The 18,970-nt window shown below is 33.8% G+C and overlaps 1 protein-coding gene across 1 annotated transcript in view; it reads right to left on the reverse strand.

Annotated features, from left to right (window-relative positions):
* The window catches only part of LOC123530335 (uncharacterized), a 66,723-nt gene that overhangs the window by 31,523 nt on the left and 16,230 nt on the right, over positions 1-18,970 (reverse strand). Inside the window, exons 11-12 of the mRNA XM_053520883.1 lie at positions 18,324-18,415; positions 14,876-15,146 (exon numbers count right to left, since the gene is read on the reverse strand). Coding sequence (XP_053376858.1) covers positions 14,876-15,146; positions 18,324-18,415 — 363 coding nt within the window. The remainder of the gene's footprint in view (positions 1-14,875; positions 15,147-18,323; positions 18,416-18,970) is intronic.

Here is an 18,970-nt window from a genome sequence, read left to right on the forward strand (position 1 = left end):
ATTTGCAGAATTTGGGCTTTTCAGACGTATATTATAATAATCATACATCTACGATTACCCGAACAAGTATGAAATAAAAGCTTCTCTTTTTAATATACTTGCTGATTGGACAATTTTGTTAAAAAGTTTCTAAACACGTGGAAAATACAATGAGAAATTTCAGTGTTTCGGCCTTAAATTGAATTTGGATGCTCTAGATTGGCCGATTGTTTTACAACTGGTCCACCGTCCATTTATTGTTGTACGTAGAGTCACGTGCCTCGAAGTGGTCAAAATACCAGCTTTTTCTAAACAAACACAGCGTACGAGGGATGTTCAATAAATAATGTTACTCCGTATGTAGTTCCGTAACCGGTGGTTATTTTATTTTTAAATTCGGTTTTCGGCACATTATTGAGCAGTTTGTCTGAAACAAAATGCCATAAGAATGATAAAAATCGGTAGATTCAATTTGAAAGTAAAAAATACAAACATTTGAGTCAGGTGTACTCGGGTAATATGGACCATTTTATGTCCAAAATGTTGTGATTGTAATATGTAATTCCTTCATTCTTCTATTCAGCAACTAGAAATGTAGGTCAATTTTCAGTTTAAACAGCTGAAATAAATCATCATCTTTACATAAACATTCGAAAACCAAATTAAAAAAAGAAAAGATAACAGTGTATTAAACGGTGTGTGTTTATTTCTACTCGAAAATTGATAAGCTGAGTACAATAAGTCTTTTCAATTTTGTCAGCCGTGATGTTCAACGTTGAAAAAAATCTTTTATTTTTGATTGATATTAATTTCTTAATTCTCGGTTGTGAAACAAGTTCTTATAACTTTAATTAATCACTCTCGAGATTCATTCCAGATGGAATCAACCTCGAGTTTAGATTTATTTATTTATTTGGGTTTTACGGCGCACCAACACAGTATAGGTTATATGGCGCCTAACAGGACTACAAATATGGTTCCACATCTGATTTACATCGAAATAAATCGAGTTTAGATATTTTAGCTGTTTTGTAAAATGAAAAATGCAATAAGTAGTTAAAAACAAACTAAAACTAATCACAATTTGCTGTATCTCGAAGAGAAATGATAGAATTTTGTAATTTTACAAGTTATTCTATTTTTCTGACACCTTTAATGCCCAGGACAAAGCTAAGTTATAATTGTTTTTGCTATGGTCCAGTACACTTCACTCAAATGTTATATATCTTTACTATTTTTTCATTTATATCGCATTTTATTTCCAATAAATTGCTCTAAATTGTGCTTAAAACCGCATTCAAAAATACCGGTTACGGAACTACACACGGAGTAACCATATCATTGAACGCCCCTCGTATATAAGAAAAATCGGTGATATATATATTGATTGTTTAAAGATGAACATTTTCAAGTATCAACTGCTTGGTTGAATTACTTGTCTGCTTGCGTGAAGAAACAGTTCCATCATATTTGATATAAAAATGAATATATTAGAATCGAAATAATTTATAGCAAAACAGTGCTTTATCACTATTTATTACATGAGTACCTATAAATAGTAACAAATTTGTGTTGAAAATTCTCCCATTATCGCATTGCGTCATGCATTATCACATTATCATAATAAGCCCCGGGGCCATTATCGATAATGGCCCTGGCGTTAGCGCGGGAAATTAACGTCTGTAAACAGAAATGACGTCATGGCGTTTCGTGGAGGTAAAACAGCGAATATTTCCGTTTTATTTTATCATCTTGAGCGTAACAACGTGTATTCTTCGTGAAATATCGTATTTTATCCCTAAACATGCAATAAGCAAGAAAGTACAACTATCCAGGTATTTGATTTTATACAGTAAATAGACTCTTATACAAATAATATAGAAACTGAAAAGCTGAAATTTATTGTGCCAGAAGATGCAAGTACCCATAAAAATGACACAAAAAAAAAACCATTTCTTACTATATTATAGGTAGACATGTAATAAACAGGTAAATACATGGGAGAGCGGTGCCTTTGAGTGATAATGACCCTGGAAGAAGATAATAGCCCGAGGGCTTATTAACCTATACTTAACACGCTTGACTGTCAATCCAGAGGCAAGGGGTTCGAATCCCAGTCCAGGCACTGGAAATATCTGAGATGCTCTTGAGAGTCTCCCAACTAACAATTAGGTCTGTTCTGGTCCTTCCCAAGAAAAATGGATTCGCGTGTATCGATGTTATCAGCCGGGCACGTTAAAGAACCAGACTGTCCATTCGCAAAGATTTAGGCTAAGTTAGACGCACAGGCCTGTAACTACAACGCATTTCTCGCTATCTGTTCTGGGGGCTTTATCTCACTCTGTCTTTCTGGCCAGATTGCTCTGTGTCTGTACTAGAAGAGGATGAATTTCGCTCCCTGTATGGCTGCGTTTGAGCAATGAAAAGCGCCTTTGAAAAAAACCCATAATTATCAGAACGATTAAATATACATGTAGAATGTCGGTTTGCACGTTTTGATAAACATTAAGTTTAAACAATATTTATTTTCATTATAAATTATACACAAAGTCAAACAGTTTTATATAGCAATAAATAATAACATGAACATAGCTTTCTAGTCTAAGGATATGTAAACAAGCCTGTAGAGGCTTATATTAATACAGCTCCTTGAAAGTTTGTCTTGCGATGTTTAGTGTACGACTACTTAAGCAAACATATTTTGGAGAGTAGAGAAGAAAAAAAAATATTTACATACAAAAAATAAAATAATAGACCATCAAAGAAGAGGGGACAAAAGAATTGTAGGATCACATTAATACTTCAAAGATATTGAATGCTGAGTGCTACTCGTCTTCAGAAGACAACATACAAGTAAGTTATTGAGTTCGTGGATCAGACTACGATGTGAATCGCCCAGTAGCGAGGATTTATTTCTGTACTGTTGAAAAGACAAGAGCATTTTGATCAGTAGAAAGATTTTCCGACCCATATATCAAGTTTTGGTACGTTACAGGACAAGGCAAAGTTGAAAAGAATCTTTGTCTTTGAGCAGAATATTTTTGACATGCGAGAAGAAAGTGATTTACAGTTTCGATTTCACCACAAGAGCAATAGGGTGATTCAGTAATTGATTTTCGAAAAAGGTCATGATTTAAAGAACTACATCCTAGCCGTAGTCTTGTGTGAAGTACTTGTTCATTTCTTTTACCATGATAATAGTAAGAGTGGGGTTTTTGGCAGTTTGTGTTGAGTTTGTTTTTGAAAGCAGACAGAGATGGGGCTAGTTTTGTTGATTCAGGAAGAGAATTCCAGTCACGTATAACAGAAGGTAAAAAGGAGTTTTTATACAACTGAGTACGTGTATTAATTTGAGGGGTATTATTGATGTTACGGAGATTATATCTTGATTGTGTTTGACCTGGAATGAGTTGAGATAAGTAATCTGGGGCGATATTGTGATTCATTTTGTAAAAGGTTGTCAGTTTATGTTTTTTTCTTTTGTCGGCTAATTTTTCCCATTTGAGTTCAATATAAAGTTTTTCTATATTACATAATTTTGTTGCACCCGTTACAATTCTCGCTGCCTCAATTTGAACGGATTCAATATTTCTTTTTTCTTCTATGGTACAATTGTCCCAGACAGAGTCACTGTATTCTAGGAGAGGTCGGATAAAGGATATGTATAACTGTTCAAGAGACAGCTTTGATTGGAATGTTGTTCATTTTTAAGACTGGGTGATTTACTTTGTTCTTTTTTCTTGAGATTAGGAGCGTTTCAGTTTTGGAAGGATTGAAATCTACGAGCCATTTGTTCGCCCAGTTGTGAATCTTATCTAAGTCTGTATTTAATGATAAACATTTCTAATCTGAAACCTGTTATGAACATCTGTTAAATTTTGATAAGTATTATACAAGATTTTTTTCTTCAGAACATTGTGGACAGCATTTGTCTCACGTGAACTGTTGAGTCATTTGTATAATGTACGTGAAAGTTGGTATTTTTAATATCTACAAGATGTGTATGTTTATAATTGTATTTAAGCCTTAAATAATGAACACTTAGCATTTTGTGTTTGTTTAGTATGCGTTTGTTAACTATGGCTTTAATGTCTGGTGTCAGAATACTCTTGAACAGCATTAGTGAAATAAAGTAAAAAAAACGGCCATACTGAAGGATGAATAATATCAAAATATCATTTTATACCCCGTTTCGAAACGGGATGTATTATGTGATCACTTACAGCGGATGGACACTATTTGTCCAGTAAAATCGTGCAAAAATACTTCAGAAAATGGGAAAAGCACAAAACTTGCAGCATAACTACTTGAAAGCACAAAAGAAATGAGCATGAGAACCACTCTAAAAAAATCGAATATGGCCGAAAAATCGAAGATGGCCGCCATATATGTATATATTTTTAAGAAATACCTAATTTTATCGATAATACTGATAAAACACTTAAATTCATCACAGAAATAATTAGTTACAATCACCTATTTGAATACATTTCAAACATATTTATTAACAAAAATACTGTACTTCCAACAAAAGTGAAAAAAGTTGTCTCCCTTTTATACAATTTGCTATAAAGCAGAAGAAAAATCAGAACGATTTTCGTGGGCTAGAATTAAGTAAAAATGGTAACTGATATATCAATAATGTTTAAAAGTCCTATGTAGAACTTTACAACAATCTTTAATATGTTAAATAGCGTGTATTAATGGATAAATAACATGTGTTTTACTTCGTCATTAGTTTTCACCACTCAGAATTTTGTTAGTATTTTTATGTTCAATTAAATCGATTTAAACTAAGAGAATTGAAGACACTTAGAAAAATATATAACTATGTTAGTACGATAAAGCATCTGACTGCTACTTCGTACTTGACAATACTTTTATAATTTTATGTCATTAGCATATTATGTACAGTCACTAAGTTAGAAGCAGAATCAATAATTTCTACCAAGAAAAGTGCTTTAATATCTATTTCTAGACATTTTACTGAAATAGAAGATATGATAGATAATGCCATATTGAATGTAAATACTGAAACTACAGCTTTCAGACCATGGACATGGTTTCTTTACCATTTGTGAAGCTATGTCACTAGCAGTTAAGCGGTACTATGTTAGAATGACGCTGTCCTATCAAACAAAACTATCCAGTACAACTCGTGATTACTAGGCCGATCGATTCATAACAGGAACTGATCCACGAGGGCGTTAGCTTGGTTTTCTTCTTTTTTGTTTAACACTGGAAATCAAATCAAGTCATATTTGAATTAACAAAAATCAAGGTCTTCGAGTGGTTTATTGTCTTATTTTGACACGGTTCAGAGCTCAGATGCGCAGGAATTGAACAACGAGAACGTTAGCCTGGGTGATTAAATACTGAAGCATCTGAACAATGAACCGTGGTGAATTTGACGATAAATCACAAGAATTCCGACATGCTCATTGACATATTTTAATAAATATTATGCCGGATTTCATTTACTCGAGTATTAATTATCGGACGTCAAAATTTTAACAATTCCGAAAAATCGATAAAACCAACGTAAGCATATTGTTTATTGACTTTCAAGTATCAATTATTTTTTGGTCGAATTTCACACAATTAACAGAAAAAGTACTTATGGAAATATGTATACAATTTATATGATCTCGCGTACCCCTTTGTCAAAATTGAACAATTTTTTTGTCATGTCAAATATAATAAAAGATAAAAGAAGAGAAATTACGTATATGTATTTCATATAATAAAATACAAATGAAGAGAAATTACGTATTTCAGTAGTGCTCAATTGCTTTTTATTAGTAAGAAAACATTTCACTCTGTTTACTCTAAAGTCCTATTTACAGAAATGTCAGCAAGGGTTGGTATAATCTGATATCTGTCTTCCAGTCGATTTTTCTCTGCAGTTATTTTTTTCTAGCACTCTGTCTCGGTACATGCTTACAAATATATTTTATGGCTCGTCTTGTGTATAAATTTAAAATACAAAATGTAACATTTTTGTGTTTTACAAGCCTTGTCTTTGTTGTCATTTGAGGTGTAAGGGATTTATCTTGTGGGTATTTTTCTACACTTTCCTGTACTTTTAGGACTAAGTGGGCATTTAAAGTTAGATCATGTTGACCGTTAAACGAATTAAGGCCCTCGATTAGAGTGTTTGCCTCTGGCCGTTGCAAGGCGGTGTGTTCCTGCTCTTTTTTGTTTTGTTTTGTCTTCCTTGTATATTTTACTTTGTCACAGTGTAAAGAGATGTGTACTTTTAACGTAGCTTTCGTCCTTTTTTATTGTACTACTCTAGAACATTAAATTCTGCTCCCAGTTTCACGAAAACACTTATTACTTAGTTAAGTATGTTATTTTGAAATGGTGATGCTGCTTATTAGTAAGTTATTGTTACATGTATCTAATATTGGGTCCCTCTATAATAATTATTTATAGCCCAAATTATACTGTTGTTAGTAGTATTTGTCTGCAGTACTTATTTCAACCACGGAAATATGACATTTTTATTTAAGCACGATATAAAGAACTTGAATATTTGCTTTAAGTATATATTTTTATTTTTTTTTACTTCCTTTTCTGCGATATAGAAAGTTGTTGTGTTTTGTTCTATGAAATAGTCATATACAGTTCTGATATAGATAAAAAAATGTCAACATTGAAGATGCATAAAGGGCAAAAACAATTTGAAATAAATTACTTAAGTTGTTTGTTTTTTTTTCGTGAAGTTGGGGCCTGGTGTTTGTTGTAACTGTAATTTTAATATATCTAAACATAATGTACATAAGCAAGCAGAATAATTTTTCCGTGCAATAGTTTATTTCAAGGCTGGGTTTGTCATAGCTTACAAAAGACTGAACTTTATGCAGAAAAGTTTGGTAAGTACAGTCACAGCACATTCGGTAATAATTAAAATCAAATGTGGGTGTTTACCCTTATCGGAATAGAAACTAGTAAATATTTAAAAACTTTTTCTGACTCCCATGTACTATGAGAATGTATGAAATATGAAAGTATTGTTGTTTCATTTGAATAAGTCACTGATTTGTTTCATTTGAATAAGTCACTGATAGGGACTGTTATTTCATATGTATGAATGTGTCATACTTTTATTAGTAAAAGATTGAAGCTAACGTATCACTGTTAACAAAGGCAATCAATTTTCATCTTTTAAGTTAGGTAAAGGATTGGAAAACAGTTGTACATATTGACATTTTAATTATATTCAGTACAAATTCCACTGGAATCAATAACAAGTAGCCTTTTACGTAAGCCTGATCAGAGTATTATCACATACATTAGTAATAAATGTTTGATTTGTCAGCAGATTTGGCACCGACGATATCTTTGGATGGCTGTAAAAACATAATTGAGCTCCATAATTTTACAACCAAAAATGAAACTATGTAAGTGTGTCTCTGTTAAATTATCAAATTTTAGTTTAAGGATTGTATGTACTTACTTAAAGAAACAGGCCATTCAAAACTGAAACTGTTTCTAAACGTATGTATCTCTTTTGGTATGGAAAGATGAAAACCTTGAACAGTGTTTTTTTGTATGAAATTATAACGAAAATAGTTAAAGTTACACGATTCCAAAAAGGAATTGCTAATTTAGTTTGAGTTTGTAAGCAGTTAAAAATGTTAAAAAACACAAACGGACAATACTGAAATATAGGAAAATATTAATGAAGGCTATTATGTAAAAAAAAACATACTAAAAACCAATGAGCCGTGCCATGGGAAAACCAACATAGTGGGTGTGCGACCAGCATGGATCCAGACCAGCCTGCGCATCCGCGCAGTCTGGTCAGGATCCATGCTGTTCGCTAACAGTTTCTCCAATTCCAATAGGCTTTAAAAGCGAACAGCATGGAGCCTGACCAGACTGCGCGGATGCGCAGACTGGTCTGGATCCATGCTGGTCGCACACCCACTATGTTGGTTTTCCCATGGCACGGCTCAAATACTTTCAAACAAAGAAAAAATGTTAGAGGTGCTTTTATAAGAAGAAAACATGCTCTACAAACCTCCACAGCACCTTAGAAGTTTTAAACGAGACATGTTTCTGAATGTCTTTTTACATTCATATTATACCTGCAAATAGGTGATAAAATAACCCCTTTTTGGTTGAAGTAGCCAGTAGTTGCTTAGTACATGTAGTTGCTTACGACGAAGAGAGCAGAAATTATTTAGTAAAAACAAACAAGAATTTCATCAGAATGAGCATATTAAATTAGTTAAAAATTTCGCAAAATATAGACCTATTTGCATCACTTCTTGAACACCACTTGTACAGAGACGGAATAAGTACTCAGTGTCCCTGTTTCCCGTTACAATGATCCGGACACTTTGAAAAATTGCTCTTGCAGCTATTTTCCGTTTCAAAATTATATGCATGTTGCGGCGAATCATATGACAGTTAAAAGAAAGTAAAAAGAAAATAGTATAAACAATAAAAGCAACATGCTGAAAAGCAACCATCTGAAAGGTTTGGCACATAATTGGCCTATTTATATATAACATGTACTTTCCTCCTTTAACGAAGTAGTAACCATTTCTTGTAAAACCTTTTTGTTTGCAAAAAAGAAATATGACTGTTCTTAGACTGAAAGAAAAAGAGCTTTTTGCTTCAAAAATGCCCTAGCTTTTAGTGTCAAGGCAAATGACTAAATGTTTGAAAGTAACTGTTTCAGAGGCTTAGGGTCATAATGAGAAAGCTCGGATTGTTCATTGACAACAATTCTTAGTGTTTTTCTTATTATGATTGCTTTAAAATTAAACAAGTTTGTAGCAAAACAACATTGTCAACCAGCATCTACTATTTGCGAGCTCGAAGAGTTAAAGAGCTCGGAATAACAAGAAAAGGGCGTATGTGTATTTAATTAATGACATTTTAGGCTTTAACCCTTACCCTAATAAATTTCTATAATGAACTTGTCCATCTTTCAATTTGGACATAGCCATTAACTGTTAAAAGGGGAGTTTACCAAAAAAAGATGCTGATTGAATGGCGAACAGTCCAGATCATGAACAGACTGCTCGGATGTGCAAGCTGATCATGATCTACACTGAACGCAAAGGCAGAATACTCCGTGTCAAGCATGATAAGGGCTTAGGTCATAGTCTCACACAATTATTGTCAGTAGTTGCTTTACTAATTGCATATGTAAAGAAAATTGAGATATTTATAGATGTTCTATACTTAATTTTCAAAAACACATGCTTTCAACTAGAAAAAAAACAAGTGAAACTTTTTTCAAAACGTTATATTTACGTGACGGCATGGTTACTTTAATATTTGAATCTCAACCGAATCAAAGTCTGCCGGATAATTTTAATGCATATTTGATAGCATTCATTTTGAAGTAAGTCCTTTAACAATAAATATATACATTAATTAAGGATGTACGAGCCTGTTTTTTTTTTTTTTTTCAGGATATTTGAAAAATGTTTCTTCGAATATTGCTTTCTAACAAAAGTTTTGCCCAAAATTAATGCTAAATAATTAAAATAAGGCTAATATTATACCATTTAACCAAAAAGATTCTAGTCATTGAAAAAAAATCACCCTTATTTTTGGCTGGCATATGCCTAAAATTGACGCAAGATTTACAATGGGGTAGGGGTAGGTAATTTCAAATATCTATTAAAGTAGATCAGGTTTGGTTTTGATATTTTCCTGACAGATATATGAGCCGTGCCATGAGAAAACCAACATATGGTTTGCGACAGCATGGATCCAGACCACCTCGCATCCGCGCAGTCTGGTCAGCTCCATCGTTCGCTTTTAAAGCTATGGAATTGGAGAACTGTTACGAACAGCAGATCTGACAGACTGCGCGATGCCAGCTGGTCTGGATCCATGCTGGTCGCATACCCACTATGTTGGTTTTCCCATGGCACGGCTCATATATAATGATAAGCTATAATTGAAATTTAAGATAGCATTTTACATTATCTTAAACATATGAACTAACACAAAAAGAACAAAAAATATCAACATTCATCAGTTTTTAACAGTTTTTTCTTAATAAATGTCTTAGATGCACGGTGATCCCAACTTTTTTCTTTTCATTTTGAAGCATTTTGCGTGTCATTAAAGCTGAAAATATTTTGAAAATCTTAACGTCAGATTTTTTTGTAGATCTAAATACGTTTTATCCATTGAAAATAAAGTGGATGTGGTAATTATGTCAACATGTAAAAAGTGAAAGATATTTGTCAGTGACATTTTTGCTTATATAATACTGACATCACCTTGTATTCATATTAACCTGTAAGACCCGAAATCCCTATAACATTAAGTGGTTTTTTATATGTTTTATAAAGTACCACTATATTTTCAATTCTAACATTCAATTCTAACATGGAAAATCGATTTGATTTCGCGCGGACCGGTAAGAGAGCATTATGACGTCAATTATGACGTCATATTGCCGCATGACGTTCGATACATTACTCCTCGCGTAAATGAAGTCCAGTATAATATCTATTAAAATATATCAATGAGCATGTCAGAATGAAAACAATCAAGGCCTTCTTGTTATTTATCGTCTAATTTACCACGGTTCATCGTTCAGATGCTTCAGTATTTAACCAATTCAATTCCTACGCATCTGAACTCTGAACCGTGGTAAATCAGACGAAAAACAACTCGAAGGCCTTGATTATTTGTTAATTTTACAAAATTTCCGAAAGGCTTAAACAGTGGGTAAAGAAAATGGCCTATTGAATTAAATCGAGTTCGATGGCCTATGTTTTTTCTTCTCTTGTTTGTCTTGGAAACTAATGTTCTTCAGGATAACAGAGTATGAAAAAAAATCTTAGAAAAAATCGTTCCTACATCCTTAAGTGCTTAGAAGTCTTTCAGAACTGAAAATAAAAGTATTGAACTTTTAAAATTGTTGATGTAGCAATAGACTGGCCATTGTCAAATGAAAGCTTTCAGTTGTTGTCATTGAACAATGCATCTTAAATAAATAATGTTTTAACTGATGCATTGTATTGGTATTTCTTCTGTCCAATGTAAATATGAATGATTTTCAATGTCAATAAAAAGTATTAACGTCACACAGACAGTTTGATTAAAGATGAGTTTCGGACACTGATATAGAAGGAATAAGAACAAACACGTTTTCTACTTTATCTCGATTATAATAGTTCTTGGATGTTTTGTTTTTTCTGTCGAAAGTCAATTTTTAGTCATTTTATCAGTTCAACATTGGTCGGCCAATCAGACATGTCTCAACTTGTTTCGTTCGTAAAATAAAACAAATAGTCAAGCCCTATGTAAGTTGACTTTACTTTCTACTTGGGCTCAGTGCTGCTATACTTTTGGTCCTACTATTACAGAGTTCCACTCAAGCTTGTGAGCGCTAGGGAATGTGAGGGGTGTTGCACATTTCATTTTTTTGCATACCAGACGGGGATTTCCGGTATTTTTACCGGTGCTGGAAAAATCCATCTTACATCCCGGGGTGTAAGATGACTCTCGTGCTTTAAATGACGTATTACGAACTACATATATGTAGAAGATTTATGTAGTTATTTATATTTTATTTAAAAAAAACGGAATGAAAATCCAATACCTTGACAGTTCCTCTTTGTTCCTGATAGTATATTTCTCGATTCAAAAATCGTTATTTTATCAAAAATACATAACGTTACGCTGCAACTGATGAAACAAAACCGGAACTAAACATTGTTATTTGTCTTTGAAACGTCATGACGTCTTTCCTGTTTCCGGACGTTGCTTTCCCGCGCTTTGTTTAAATACGCTGCTATAAGAAATAGTTCTACAAAGAAAGCCGTTCGATTGATTTTATTTTTATTATTATTTCTTGATATCGGTATGCAAGAAAAAGATTCTGTCATTGGTTATAGGTGCACATGGGAATATCCGGCTCTCGGGTAACTGTTTAGGCGGTAACTCGGCTGGAGCCTCGTTACCACCTAAACAGTTACCCTCAAGGCCGAAATTCCCATCTGCACCTAAAACCAGTGAAAGAATCTTATATTTCTGTCATGAAAACACTCATTCAAGCCTGCTATTCTTTCGCTTGGTTGCATTCTATGCTGCCAAAGGAACTGATTTTATCCATAATTTTGTACATAATTTTAGATATTTAAACAAGACATGAACCCCTCTCCACACTTGAGTTAATAAAAGGTTTGTCATCTTCGAGGCTCTGAAGTAGAAAAAAGTAACACCAAAAATGATTCAATGTTTTTATTTCCAAAATAAACTCGTCTTAAAATTAAAGCCAAAATAATCAGTATTTTCTTATATAATATCTATATGACTATTTATTTCATACAAATTAAGGATTAAATTTATACGACCTCTAAAGTCTGCTTTAAATAATATTGCCTGTCCTTTACTTTATTGTTTTTTTAAACTTATTATATACAGTACCTGACACAAAATTGCTTTCTCATTTTGAAATATTGCGACATTAATTTGAAGGCAAGTTCCATTTTACAACAACAAATCACAAAATATAAAAATGTATGAAGTCTTTTTTAACAAGACAAGTTTATTTAGATAACATTTGTACCTTGCTTATGTAAGGTACTTGTTTTTGCCCAGATGCTTGCCCCTGAATAATTCCAGTAGGCTTATCTTAGTATTTTCTCATTGTTAAAGACTGGAAAATATGATCATTTCACCTATTGTGCCAAACTCCCAGCAGTGGTTACCGGCCCAAGCGTTATGCTTACTTGATTTAAGGGGCGACAACTGCGTAGAGGATTGCTAAAAGCCAACAAAAAACAAGACAAAACAACAATTATATATCTTTGTCAAAATATGAGTAACGTTTGAGATTACAACTAGATCCTCTAAAGGCTAGTTATGGATTATAACCATCTTAAGAATTATATCAATTCCACTGCAGTTTCTCGGAAGTATTTAAAGTAAAAGAAGAAATAAATATAAAAGTATCTACGAATGTAAGAAAATTTATCCTGTAACTATGAATATAAGAAATGAATTTATTTTGTTCAGAGTTCATGCAAAATGAACGACAGAATATGGGTGACATATTCATGAATTACGCTAGCGGTTAATAGTTACTTTGTTCATCATATTCAGGCGTTCATTTCGGATGAACTGCGAATAAATTAATTTTGTTTCTTGTATTTATTGTATTGAATACAGTCAAACCTGTCTATAAAGACCACCCTTGGGAGAGCCAAAATGTGGTCTTTATTGGGAGGTGGTCTTTATCCGTAGGTTTAAAACACTGTAAATGTTAAAATGGGAAACAAAACATGTGGTCTTTAGAGCCAGGTGGTCTCTGTTCAGATGTGGTCTTTAACACATGTTTGACTGTATATCATATTTCCCTTCCGTTGTTAACAAGTTTGTTTCTTTTTTCATTGGATATATTTGTTGTATTTAACATTAGAATCAGCTTCCCGGACATCCAGTTCACAAGACAGGGCATCTGCAATTTATCATCTTCGTCTAGGGATACGCTGGTATCGTGAAAACAGAGGCACACATTAGAATCAGCTTTCTGTACAATCTGTTCATAATACTAGGTAACTGCAACATTATCTTCACCTAGGGAACGTTCTTCTTAACTATACGTTCGTGTCGTTAAAACAGATGCACACACTAGAATCCTCTGCCTGGACATTCTGTCACTAGATTGAGGCAACTGCGACGTCATTTAAGGAACATTCTCCCCCATCGTCAGCAGTACGTTATCATTAATTTTAACACGATCCCATTTGTTTTCCTATTATTGATAAAGAATATAAGGTTACGGATTTTCTAAATTAAACTCAGCCGGCTCATCTCTGAAAAAAAAATTATATTCGGCAATTTCTCGCTGTACATATTCCTGCGACTCCGGATGACAGTGATCTAATATTCTCTGGAATAATCATCTTCTTAAATGTACTTTGATACCGTGTCAGAATTATTTACTTCACAGCATCATTCATTAAGTTGTATTACTAAAATCTTTGAAATTCACAATACATCTTCACAAATATTACTAAACAAATATACAAAATACCATACACACTTCACAAATATATCTAACAAATGTGAAAAGAAAAATCCAAAACTATCAACTAGTTTAAGCAAGTATGAAAAATATCATATGCCTCTGTGAAGAAATGATATTCCTTTTTGAGTCTGTTCTTGTTGGCACATTTGAACAAAAACATGCCTCGCTGCGAATAAATTAATTCTTTTTTGTGGGAAAGGGGGGTATTTGAACATCATATGCCTCTATACAGAAATATTATCCATTGCTGGGATGTTTGAACATCATGTACCAATGTGAAGAAACAGATTTCGGCTGTTGGTATATTTGAACATATGCTTGTCTGAAGAAATTTCCTTACATCTGAACATAGGCCAGAGTGAAGAAAAATATTTCCATCGTTGGCATATTTAAACAAAGGCCAGAATGAAGACATAGATTTTGAATGTTGGCATATCTGCACATAGGTCTGAGCGAAGACATAGATTTCCAGTGTTGTAATTTTTGCACATAATGTTTGTCTGAAGAAATATATTTCCATTGTTGACATACTTCAGCATAGTCCAGAGTGAAGAAAACGATTTCCATTGTTGGCATATTTGAACAAAGGCCAGAATGAAGACATAGATTTCCATTTTTTTTTATATTTGCACATGTGCTTGTCAGAAGAAATATATTTTCATTGTTGGCATATTTGAACATAGGCCAGAGTAAAGAAATATATTTCCATTATTGGCATATATGAATATATGCCTGTGAGAAGGAACGTTTTCATTGTTTGATTGTTTGAAAATGAAGTTGAAATATTTGAAAGTCATTTTTCACTGAGAAGGAATAAATTCACACTATATTTTAAGTTCATGTATTTTTTGAAGTCTCAACACTTATGGATACCACTATGCCTTTGTGAAGGCTTTATATTTGATATATTCTCTCTCTGCCTCTCCATTCCAGCAACAAAAACATCTTCCTCCCTCCAGATATGCCCGTCGGATACGGTCGAGTCCCCTGTGACGAACGCGCCGCTGTTTGTGCCGCTAATCCTCACGTCCGAGTATGTCATCAGTTCCCCAGGCAGGTTTGGACATTCATCTTTCTGCTCATCGTAGTAGTCTCCTTCATCCCAACGATTGAGAATCCAGTACGTCTTCATTAGTCCTTTTCCCTGTAATAAGAAAACATTGGTATTGAGACGCAAAAACTTCAGGTCATTTTTTTGAATTGAAATTCCGTCTTTAAAATGAATGTTTTCTTTTAACTCTGAAGATATCTTAACATAACACGCAAAACCTCGAGTGACTGTGGATTCACGGAGTTTCTGTGTGGTTTATCTTACTTAAAACTTTTTTTGTAATCTTGTTTTTTAAAAAATGCAACTATACACATTTATTTCGTTCAAAATTCAAGAAATGAACATATTAAATATTTACATAGAAAATATAACGTTCTGTGAATCTAATGTAGTTATTTGTCTGGTATTCGTCTACTGGCGACACATAGATATATAAATATCCAGAGGTCACACCTTGTTAGTTTCGCTTTCGTACAAGACGACGTGAGTCGATCTGGAATTTTGGAAGCTTAAGAGATGACAGAAATATTTATAAAAACATTTTATTGGAAAATATTCTTTTTGTACATGTGATATACAGAGCGTTAAAATTCAAATTTTGAATTTCATGTAGTAAAACACTTATGGCAATAGTTTTGACTATTGACGAGCAAGCTATTTAAAAAGTTAATAATATTGAACTTCAGTTGACAGATAGTAAATTTAAAGTTGTCTCATAGTAGCGCCAGGTCAGAACCGTAAATACTTTACTAAAATCTTTTCTGCGATTGTTTTCTCAACATAGGTTATGACTTTCCTGTATATTTTAATCATTTCACATTGTTCATTTCCATATGTTTACGTATGTCATACATATCTGATTAGGACGGATGTTTAAAACCCTGCTCCCGTCCTACCTTTCAACCTTGAATTGTCACTGAGAAAGCATGAAAATCCTGACTATGAACATTGACGCCTGTCAAAATAGAGTCTACTTTAAATAAAATTATATATGAAATACCTGTGGTTTTGCGTGCTTAATTGTGGCAGGTGGCCGTTAACTGTTACCTTTTGTAATCATGGGTTGCATACTCACAAAAGTATATGAATAGCCGCGGAGCAGGGCTTTAATAATTAGATTGTGACATATATGTACTAGGCTAAGCATACATTATTAATTGTATATAAATCTACTGTACTAGCTGATTTTTTATACGAGGGTCATTCTAAAAATGATGACAATGATCGTGCTGGAATATGGTACACAGTCTGTGTATGGGCAGTCCACTGAGTATCTGCTTTGCAGCTAATTCTAAAGAAAAAATCATTAAATGTACGCTCTAATTTCAGATTTTTGTTCGCTTTTCATAGCTACATGCATAGTGTACATGACTACATCTGACACAACACAAAACCAATCTCCGAAACTGTACGATAGTTTTCAGCAATTTTTTGCAGGTAGCCAGTAATTTCTTGCATGCCCGACAGGACTTTCTCGTGTTTTTGCCGGTGCTAGAAAAACTCGTCTGACACTCTGGACTGTAAGATGACTCACCTGCTGCAATTAATGAATGAATGCGTAAATTCATACGCCACTATAACAAAGTAGTGCTCAAAAGAAAAGACGTCGTTTTCCTTCATTCCTTCTTTTAATTAAAGAATACGACTTGCAAGAAAAAGAATCTATCACAAGTTGTAGGTGTGGATGGAAATATCCGGCTCTCGGGTAACTGTTTATGTGGTAACGAGGTTTTGCCGAGTTTTGCAGTAACTCGGCAGAGCCTCGTTACCGCCTAAACAGTTACCCTCGGGCCAGATATGATTTTTATAGTATCATCCATGTAAACACGAGTTTCATGTGTGTCAAACGTCTACAGGAAGCGTGCGATTTTTTTTAGAATGGCACTCGTACAATACAGCAATTTCATAGACAGCGTAATTGAAAAAAAAATATTAAACAGAAATTAAGACAATAATCAGAAAAGCAAGAAATATTAACTAGCGAATGCAAAATTAAATAAAGGGCTGTAAATAGTAATTACATTTTGATTTCACATTTCATAATAGTGTAAAAAACCATATACAGAAGTATGTTAGGCAATTACCCTTCAACAGTTCAAACGTGATAATTAACATTTATACACTGTAAAAGGTAGAAATGTCATTTGGAATAAGACCAAGTTATCGAGTTTCATCCGTACAACTGACTTAATTATGCTGTAATGATTTTTAGTAACCACCCTGTTAGCGTGGCAGGTTAAGCACAAAACTATGAATGGGGAGGTTGCAAGTTCAATCTCCAGGTGCAGCGTATATGAGAAGTTGATAATGAAAAAATTTGTAAATTAACTATTGTTTGTCAAATCAACTATGGATTCGTGAAAAAAGAATCTACTATGGCAACTACAATAGAACGACGTCAGTATGATGGTTTAAATTATGTGATAACATTCACTGGAGGCATTCAGCCAAAGTTCATTATTTTTGATCAACTTTGATTCCTTCTTAATATCATAGGTCGTCCAAACCCGCCCGCTTAAATCTATAGGAACAATGCAGATCTACAGAATTCAATTTTCGGGAGAGTATGTTCTCCGTGGCGATTTGTTAGAAGACAGTCTGTCTGAAATCCTTCGTTCTCTTAACCTGATTCGTGTGGGGAAGTTGACAGTTATTTGCGAAGAAAAGGTTAGAACTGACACAGAATCAAGAAACACTGTTAAGTTGAATGCATAATGGAAATACCGTCGAAAACCAGTCCTAAACCTAAAACAAAAAATAAATACTCAAATAGGCCTTCCATTCATTGTTCTTTGAGTGTTTCTTCTTTACTTTTTAACGCTTGATGCGTTCAATTTCGCTCCAACTTAACACTTATCATGCTGGACATGACTGATTCTGCCTTTGCGACCAGTGTAGATCATGATCAGCCTGCACATCCGTGCAGTCTGATCAAGATCTGCACTGTTCGCAATTCAGTCAGTACCTTTTTGGCAATCACCCCTTTTAACAGTTAATGGTACTGTCCAAATTGAAAGATGCACAAGGTCATTATAGCAATGTAGCAGGGTAAAGGTTAATATATATTATCATTGCCGTCGTATTTCCCCCTATATATCATTATTTTCCTGTCGATCGACCCCCTAAATTTCATCATGTTTTCTCCTGAAATCGTTACCTTTGTATTGAGACGTCGTCTAATTTTAGTTACTATTTTAGACTCTTTCCTGTCTAAGATAGGAATCTTTTAGCGTCCAAATTGTTTTCATTATTTTATGTAAATAGTGTTACCTTTATATCGAGTGTCCCTCTAAGCTTCATTCGAAAACCTCCCATTTTAGCAAGTGCCCTGTGTGTATATTCACTTATATGAATTCTGTTTGCTGGAAAATATGAAATACAGACATACATTATCCAGTGAATTTCTCGGACGCAGAATTGTCCTAAAATGTCTGCATGTAAAAATTGTGACACAATTTCTGTGCTTGGTTAATATGTGATAGTTAAAGTGGCATACAGAGAACCCATATAATTATCTAAATGAACCTAAAATAACAAATAAATGAAACTTCACAGAAAAATTTGCATCAAAAAAATGTCATTTTAGGCACGTAAACAGCAATATAGTGACATTTTATAATAAATCGCTGTCCATCCTTTTATTGTACAAGAAGAAGAAGACATATGAGCCGCGCCATGAGAAAACCAACATAGTGGCTTTGCGACCAGCATGGATCCAGACCAGCCTGCGCATTTGCGCAGTCTGGTCAGGATCCAAGCTGTTCGCTTTTAAAGCCTATTGCAATTAGAGAAACCATTAGCGAACAGCATGGATCCTGTGCAGACTGTGCGGATGCGCAGGCTGGTCTTGTTTCATGCTGGTCGCAAAGCCGCTATGTTGGTTTTCTCATGGCACGGCTCATATATCTGATTTAAAT

This window comes from Mercenaria mercenaria, chromosome 13 (assembly GCF_021730395.1).
Source record: "Mercenaria mercenaria strain notata chromosome 13, MADL_Memer_1, whole genome shotgun sequence".
Taxonomy (NCBI): domain Eukaryota; kingdom Metazoa; phylum Mollusca; class Bivalvia; order Venerida; family Veneridae; genus Mercenaria; species Mercenaria mercenaria.